Here is a 9243-nt window from a genome sequence, read left to right on the forward strand (position 1 = left end):
CGGTCTGGGCACCGGACTGGTGATCCAGTCGCGGTGTGCCGCGGGTTCGACTCCCGAACCCGACACGGCCTTTACCGCATGTCCTCCCCCCATCTCTCTCCCGTTTCCTGTCAGCCTACTATCTGTCCCGCAAAAAATATCTTAAAAAAAAAAAAAAAAAAAAAACGTATACAGTGAGGGGGAAAAAGGGTGGACGGTGGGGGGGGCGGATTCAGATTTTACGGGGGCCAGTTTCGAATTGCAGCCATCCGTAGGTGCCCTTTGAGAGCGGTTTTGAAGGAGTCAAGGGATTCGCATGTCTTAATGACTGTTGGTAGGGCGTTCCACATTTTGGTGGCATAGGAGCGAAAATAATTTAGTCCCTTGTTTGTGCCGAATCGGGGTTGCACTCCCTCTGGTGTTGTGGGTGTGGACTTCGTTTACATTAAGGAAGTACCTAGACAGGTACACGGGTATCTTGGTGGTGTATCGAATCTCATGGACCAGACCCATTGCAAGATTATATGGTCCTGATCAAGAACATCTGTGCAAATGAATACTGTGTAGCTGTGCCACAGCCCACTTACAACAATTAAAATCTACAAAGTAACTAAATTGCCGTGGAGTAAAAGTAAAATATTAGCCTCTGAGATGTAATGGAGTGGAAGTAAAAGTATAGGATCTCGCCAACTCTGGCAACAGTACTGCTCACAATGTGCTTTATTCCATGTAGAACCGATCTTCATCGACGCCCAGCTGATACCAGACGGGACGGACCCCAACGATACCAAACTGTACTTCTTCTTCCGTGAGAGGCTGACGGATAACAGCGGAAACACTAAGCATATCCACACCATGGTGGCCAGAGTGTGTCCAGTACGTGTCAATGAATCATATGAATGATGGCGATATAGTTGAGAAGTCGAACATAAATAAATACGAAATACCAGTTGAAAAGATAAAATAAAAAAAAACAGTTCATATAGTTGCATTCCATTGACTTACTCTCATATTCAGGAACGCGGTAACATATAAAACAAGAATACAAAATACAACACGAATACAATTAACACTGTCATACACGCCGAAGAAGGTTTGACGCCGAAACGCGCCGGTGTTTGCTGTTTTTCCCGTGCGCCTTAACCCATTTTGGGCGGGAACCCCTTTTGGTGTTATAGCATTATGTTATGCTTTAGCTATTGAAAAATAGAAGATCTACAAGCTCTACGAGCTTGTAGGTCTGCTATTATTATTTTTATCGAAGAACGACTGACATGGAAACGTAGCTTTTTCAGAAAACTGTCAGGATGTAGAAGACATTTTTTAGAATCTGATCTCAGGTCAAAGTGGGTTTTAATATGATTTAAAAGTACCAGAAGGACTTCGGAGTGCTGGCTGTATCTCTAATTTCTTTCTTAATACTGTGCTTTGATGCATATCATATGCCTGAGGCAACATGATAACACATTCTGTCCGTTGCTCTGCAGAACGACATTGGCGGTCAGCGCAGCCTGGTGAACAAGTGGACCACCTTCCTCAAGGCTAGGATGGTGTGTTCTGTCCTGGAGGAGGACGGTACCGAGACCCACTTTGATGAGCTGGGTGAGTTGAGTGAGCGCTGAAGAAGGGGGAACACGTCGTACTGTCTAGTACTCTATCTAGTGCTTATAGTTTCCCAATTCCCGACTAAATATCCCTTTATTCTTTGGTTTACTATTGTATTTTTTGAGTGGTGCAACCACTCCAAGGAACAGCAATGTCCGTGTTCACCTATGTGTTCACCTATGTGTTGGTTCACCCACTTATGTGTTGGTTCACCCACCTATGTGACGTTAATGAGCACCAGTATATGACTGTGAGTACCAGTAGGGGCGCTGTTGTGCCAGAAACAGAGAGAGAGAGACAGTGCTGCACTGTTGCCTGCTTTAAAGTGAGAGAGAGAGAGAGAGAGAGAGGAGGGGGGAGAGGGGAGTTGCACCATTCAGTTCACACGGGTGTGATTTTTAATTACTATTTAAATAGTATAATATAAATAGTAATAATAACACTTTTCAGAAATGGTGGAAATACCAGATCTACAAACTTGTAGATTGGCTCTTTTCACTAGTTCACACATTAGCCCAATAAAGGCCAGGGATGCGGAATAACGTTAAATTCTCACAAACTGCCATCTTTGAGATCTTATAAAAGTCTAAACTTTGATCACGCCAAGAAAGTGAAAGCAATCCGCGGGTGATGCACCCCCCTGTAATGAGAATCTGGCTCAAATATGGGCGGCTATCAAATTCGGGGGCAGGCGGGCGGAAGTGACGCGTTTTTGTAAGCTCATAATAGCGCGGATTTCATTGGCACTGGGCGCCACGTTGTGGATTAAAATGGTGGAGCACAAAGGGATAACATTTATTTTTTGGTTCTTGAACAAAAAAAGGTTTGGGAAAGTGAACACGTCCCTAGAACATGTCCCATGTTTTAATGCCCCTCAGCTCAGACCCATGTAAGCTGTTCAAAACACGCTGTGTTCTGTCAGAGTCCATGGACAGTAACTGGAAAAAAATAAACTAGGAACCCTTTTATTCAGTTCCTGGCAGCTCGCTTTGCTTTTTGAACATCTTGGGGGTTTTCATCCGAGGGTGGCAATATAAGTTCCTCCTCAAAAGGTTTACGCTGTTTACTTTGGAACAAGACAAGTCTCTCTCGCTGGCATTTTTTCATAACACTTTCGGTGTTATTGTTGGTCAGTTCCTATCGTTTTCTTAACCTCTTGTCTTCTTGTGAAACGAAAACCATGATCTAACAGCGTTTTGTTCCTGTTTTCCATCCTGGGCCATGTCAACAAGGAAATGTATTAATTCGTACATCCATCACTTCGCCTAGCTGTACACATACAGTATACACCACATATACAACCTGTTGTTGTCGCTCCAGCCCGGGCGCTTAATGAACAGTCATTCGTTGAAACGAGAGCATGGCGCGCACGGTGTGTGAGCGTGCCTGCTTGTGTGCATTCATTCATTCATTTAACGTGTGCACATACTGTTTCCCCATATCCAGAGAGTGTGTTTTTGCTGGAGACCGATCAGCCCCAGGGCCTGTTGGTGTATGGTGTCTTCACGTCTACCAGGTAAGACAATTAACCTTGTGATGATGACGATGCCGAGGGGCAAACCGCAACGTTCCTGCTGCCTCTGGTGAGCGTGCTAATATATATATTAGCACGGTCACCAGAGTACTTTTTCCACCACTGACATACAAAGATATATCTATGTATGTCAGTGGTGGAAAAAGTACTCAAATGTTTTACTTAAGCAAATGTATCGCAATGTAGATGTACAAGTACAAGTACAAGTACAAGTCCGGAATTCAAAATGTCCTTGGGTAAACGTACAAATGTATTGGTGTCAAAATGTAAAGTATCAGGCTGGCCTGGATCCTGATTAATAACAGGTGTACTTATACTGTATCATATTATGCTTAAATCCCTAAATGGCATACAGTACATCAATTGTGACACATTTACACACACATGTGGCATACATTTCAGTAAATTGACTTATTTTATGCTACCATTTGAAGTAGGAAGGTGGTAAATGGCATCCTTTTTTAATGAGTTTCTCATGGCAAACGTTTGTACCCCACTTATATAGATTCTATATTTTTTTCTGTAGATGAATTGTGCCTTCTTCTACCTACATTTGCTCGCCCAGGAAAATAAATGCCACTCACAGAAACGTTATGTGCACACATGGATTTCCCTGCACCGTGACTAATGAGCTTCCTCACCGCCTGGTGTGGATTATATCTCTGTATTTCTGCCGTATATTATGACAGTAAAGTGAGTGTAGGGGAGGGAGGGGGTCCCCGAGATCTGAAATCAACCCGGGGACATTTTCAGCCGAAACGCTGGTTTGGGACCAAATTTATTTATCTCGCGAGTTGATTTATTTCTTCTTCTTTTTTTTCCTAAAAACGAATACAATTATATTAAGGAGAGGGAAGTCTGGAGCACTCTAGTGGAGCTGTTGCCCCCCGCGACCCGACTACGGATAAGCGGTTGAAGATGGATGGATGGATGGATGAATATAACATTTCAAAACAAAAAGTCTTAAAGTTTTCAGAAATCAAAAAGAATTGTATTACATTCTTCAAGAAACACCATGAATACGATATCGTGACGCATTGTGAGCTTGTACAGTGGGATGGACTATTTTCACTAGTTTGGGTCCCGCCCCGGGGGAGAGACAGCAAATCTCTCTTTTTGGCTCTCGAGCTATAGAACGATTGGGAACCACCACACTCGAATGTGCCATCATCTCCTTTGGGTGTACTTCTTGCATATTATGTCAACCTCCATGATAACTCCATGAAGTACATGTTTAATACCAAAATTTGGTATTTGAATCCATTTAATGGATTCAAATCTACACATTACGCTGGTTATCATGGGCTTTTAGGCTTGAATGGCAGGCTCATAGGAATTATTTGCATTATGTTATACTTTAGCTATTGAAAAATAGCAGATCTACAAGCTCGTAGGCCTACGAGCTTGTAGGTCTGCTATTTTTTTTAAATCGTGAAAATGTGGCGCAAATCTTTGAATATATTCTTTCACAATGGACGTTTTAACTCATACCTCAAAACACAAGGAGATCGCTGAAGAAGGAAAAGGCCCAACAAATGTATAAATAAAAATTGATTTTCATGAAAATGTTTTGATATCAATAAAAAAAGACCTAAAGACGCCTATACACGTCCAAGGCACCCCGTGGTTTAGATTCTAAAGATGTGTATACACACGTCATTAGCATAATTAGTGTTAACATTAAGTGAAATGTCCCTTTAAGCCATTCTTGGCGGGAACCCCTTTTGGTGTTTTAAGCATTATGTTATATACTTTTAGCTATTGAAAAATAACAGATCTACAAGCTCATAGGAATGGTCATTTTATCCATCTGTTCTGAAACACAATTGGTTTCGTCCAGTGGTGGGAAAAAGTACTCAAATGTTTATAGGTAAAAATAGCTTAGGTAAAAGTATAAATACTGCAATGTAGATGTACTCCGTTACAAGTATTCAAACAATGTTGTACTTAAAGTACTAAAAGTAAAAGTACTCACTGTGCAGGAATGTCCCATTTCACAAGTTCAAAGTGTGTACAAAATCTTGCCTCTAACAGCCAAACCAAACAGTCGGGTCTTTGAGGTCCAAATGTACTTTGTTATTCCTATATCGCTCCACACCATTTCTTCCTCCCGCCTGCAGACTTTTTTTTGGGTGACCTGTAACCCGCCAACAAAGCCTCTGTTATGTGCTAACGTGGTTTTAAGTGACCCACATTTGATTCCACCCTGGGAAGTGGACGATTCGAGTGTCCCCTCTAGAGTGTGGCAGCCGTGGGTTCCGCCCAGATTGTATGGCTCGGACATATCCGCTTGGACATGTCCGCGCGGACAGCGTCCGGGAACAAAGATGCTGTTTTGAACTGGGTGGGTCCAGGATTTTGTGTGTGTGTGTGTGTGTGTGTGTGTGTGTGTGTGCGTGCGCGGCAATGTACAAACATTCAGTGTTTCAGTGTTACCAGATTGGTTTAGTTATGCTGCGCATCATGCATGCATCCTGAATACACCCAATGTTGTTTTTGTTGACACCAGTCACAAGGAGGTCCTGATTCTGGAGGTGGGCTGTGTCTTTGACTCGCACATGGACCAGGCCATTTCAAGATAAACATAAAACATTACCACAGTACCAACCGTTACTTGGAAATCATAACAAACTTTGGGTACAGATGTCGATTCTCCATACTGATATTTGGAAGCCTGGGCCATGTACATGAACTGACCACGACTAACCTAACAATTGCTCGCATGGGGACTCAGGGGTAGAGTGGCCGGAAAAGGAACCGCAATTAGTTCCTAGTTCGAACCCGGGCTTCCTCTGCCATCAGTGTGTGAATGTGTGTGTGAATGGGTGAATGTGCACAATCTTTGTAAAGGTGTATGAATGTGTGTGTGAATGTAATACACAATCTATTTAAAGCACCTTGGATAAAGGCGCTATATAAATACACCATTTCCCGTTCATGACAAAGAGCAAAGCCAAACAACTTGTTAAATATTGCTTTGTTTTTCGGCGGTTATAAGCAGTGTGTGGAGGAGAAGGTGCCATATTGCGTATCCTTTTTCTTAGGTGCCCATGGACTGTCAATCCCGTTACATTTATTTAGTGGATTAAAAAAATATATATTATTTTTATAAATAAAACATTTTATTATTATTTTTTTATCGGTTTACCTACCGACATTATGTGGACACCACCGGATTATCCTACTATAATTATAAATGTGCCACATCTCTGTGTGTCTGCGTGCGTGTGTGCGTGTACGGTTGTAATGCACGTAACTCGAGAACCGTTCACCCCACCGACTTCACATTCGACACACACGTTCCACCCCCCAGCAGGAAGTGCAGTGCCCGGTATCGAGTTGGTCGGAGCCATGGTTCTCCAGAACCACCCGAAAAGTCTCTGGTCAGCTCTGCCAGCTAGGCCTAATCAGCCTAAATCCCGTCACCTGTGAATTTTCCAGCCTCTGCCTCAGCCAATCGATTGCCATGGCAACCCCACACCTGCAAATTGATTACTTAACCACTCCACTTTTCACAGTCAGTTTGCACTCTTCACACACAGACAGACATACAAATACAGAGATCTCTATGTGGGACACAGATAGATAGATAAAACGGGTGCTATGACAACTTGACAGCGGGTATTATTAGGTTCCCAAGTTGCATCGCTCTCAAGTAGGCCGGTGGCCGACGGGCACTTACAGGTCTAGTGAGGACAATTCACTACACTGTAGCTACACTTAAGCCACCATTTAGCTGGTCCCTCTTTTTCTCAACATGTGCGCAAGTACGGACGACTGACATTTTGTGTGTACTGTGTATGTCTCATGTCCTCAGCTCCGTCTTTAAAGGATCAGCAGTGTGCGTGTACAACATGGCCGACATCCTCACGGTCTTCAACGGGCCCTTCGCTCACAGGGAGGGGCCCAACTTCCAGTGGGCAGCCTTCCAGGGCCGCATCCCCTATCCCAGGCCCGGGACGGTGAGTTCACTTCAGGGTCATGCATGTAACCAAAAGTCTTCTGAAAGAATATATATTCAAAGATTTGTGCCGCATTTTCACGATGTTTCAAAAATAGCAGACCTACAAGCTTGTAGCGCGCCACTCGGTGGCGCGCTATGAGCTTGTAGATCTGCTATTTTTCAATAGCTAAAGTATAACATAATGCTTAGTTAAAACAGCAAAAGGGGTTCCCGTTCAGAATGGGTTAAGAAAAAAAAAAAAACCCTACACATCAGAGATATTTTTTCATTGCTGAAAATAGCTCCTGTGAGCTTTAGATCATCGGTTTTCACCAAATGTTCGGAAGTAATTAAAATGGTGGGGGTTTTTTTAGACTTTGTTATGAAAATACATCTATTGTCATCTATTGTTAGTTATGCGCATCTGAGACCACAATTCAACAAAACAGGTGGTTATCAAACTATTTCATGTCAAGGACCCCAAAAATGATATGTAATTGGCCGCCGACCCCCATCTGAAAATATGTTATTGCAGGGACCCCCCACAGAAGCAAAGATATGAGTTAAAAACTTAAAAACTTTTTTTTTTAAGATGTGTTTTTGCGGGTTACGCCTTTTATTGTTTTTTTTTTAAGGGACAGACAGTAGGCTGACAGGAAACGGGAGAGAGATGGGGGAAGACATGCAGTAAAGCCTGGCTCGGGAGTCGAACCCGCGGCACACTGCGACTGGATTACCAGTCGGGTGCCCAGACGGTTACGCCACCGCCTGGGCCCCTTCTGGTGTTTTAAACATTGTTAACATTATGTTAACAATATGTAGCTATTGAAAAATAGCAGATCTACAAGCTCATAGCGTGCCACCCAGTAAAACATTTTTCAGATTTTTTGGGGGATTTTGAAGCCTTTTTTTTAATCTACCTCAGCCCAAAATGGGTTAAAAGGTGACACAGATGCGTTCCCGGTCTCAATGGTCTGTAACTGTGTGTCTCTAACAGTGTCCCGGTGGAGCGTTCACCCCAGACATCCGCACGACCAAGGAGTTCCCCGACGACGTGGTGACGTTCGTCAGGAACCACCCCGTGATGTTCAACCCCATCTACCCCATGGGACGGCGCCCCCTGGTGGTCCGAACCAACGCCGACTACAAGTACACCACGGTGGCCGTGGACCAGGTCATGGCCGCCGACGGAAACTACCACGTCCTCTTCCTCGGCACAGGTACGGACCTGCCCCCGAAAACACGCACACACGCACGCACGCTCGCTCGCGCACACACACATACCAGACAGTGTTGATTTCATCAACTAAAACTATGACGAAAAATGTTTGTCGACTACTTTTTTTTTATTTATTTATTTTTTTTATATTTATATCTTTTATGGAGGGACAGACAGTAGGCTGACAGGAAATGGGGAGAGAGATGGGGGGGAAGACATGCAGTAAAGGCCGTCGGGATCGGGAGTCGAACACGCGGCACACTGTGACTGGATTACCAGCCAAAGTGCCTGGACCATTGAGCCATGTGGCCCAGGCCAACAACCTTTTTTCTTTCCCACTGAAACTAATTAAAAACCAAGCTATGATGACTAAGGACAGATTCACACTATGTTCCCCGGTGCGCACTTCGGACCACTTGGCAGTTGTGGTAGTGTATGAACGCTGCCGGTTCCCGGGACCGTATAGTCTCGGGACCGATTTGAAGTGTACTCGCATACGGATCGATGCAATGTGAAAGCCATCCGTACCAACAGGCCAATGTGAATCATGGCGCCAGCGGGGACCAGGCAATCATATTCGGGAACAGTTCCATTCAATCGGATTCAGTGTGAATCTGCCCTAAGACTAAACTAGACCTGTGGCCTACTTGAGAAAAATGCAATTTGGGAACAATGAAAATCAGGAATGCATGGTCCTAGTATGCAATACCCGTGCCATAGCACCCATTTTAATCGTCCGTCTGTCTGTCCTGTGTCCCTTTTATGCCCAAGAGGCATGTTGTATAACCCGGAGGGGCATGCATGCGTTCCTGACTTCACTGCATCGTTCCCCGAGGAGGCCGATGCCACAACTGGCACCACACCCTATAGTCAGCAATAATCATAATTAATAATCAAGTGATGACCCTGATTCTAATAAGATATTTCTATTCTTCTTCTTACATTGACTTTAATTATAAAGTG

At 43.9% G+C, this 9243-nt stretch overlaps 1 protein-coding gene across 1 annotated transcript in view; it reads left to right on the forward strand.

Annotated features, from left to right (window-relative positions):
* sema3c (sema domain, immunoglobulin domain (Ig), short basic domain, secreted, (semaphorin) 3C) overlaps positions 1 to 9243 on the forward strand; it is a 68663-nt gene that overhangs the window by 47077 nt on the left and 12343 nt on the right. The window contains exons 8-12 of the mRNA XM_083757975.1: positions 713 to 855; positions 1467 to 1581; positions 3031 to 3100; positions 6936 to 7080; positions 8059 to 8281. Coding sequence (XP_083614101.1) covers positions 713 to 855; positions 1467 to 1581; positions 3031 to 3100; positions 6936 to 7080; positions 8059 to 8281 — 696 coding nt within the window. The remainder of the gene's footprint in view (positions 1 to 712; positions 856 to 1466; positions 1582 to 3030; positions 3101 to 6935; positions 7081 to 8058; positions 8282 to 9243) is intronic.

This window comes from Protomyctophum parallelum (genome assembly GCF_964188405.1).
Source record: "Protomyctophum parallelum genome assembly, chromosome: 22".
Taxonomy (NCBI): Eukaryota; Metazoa; Chordata; class Actinopteri; order Myctophiformes; family Myctophidae; genus Protomyctophum; species Protomyctophum parallelum.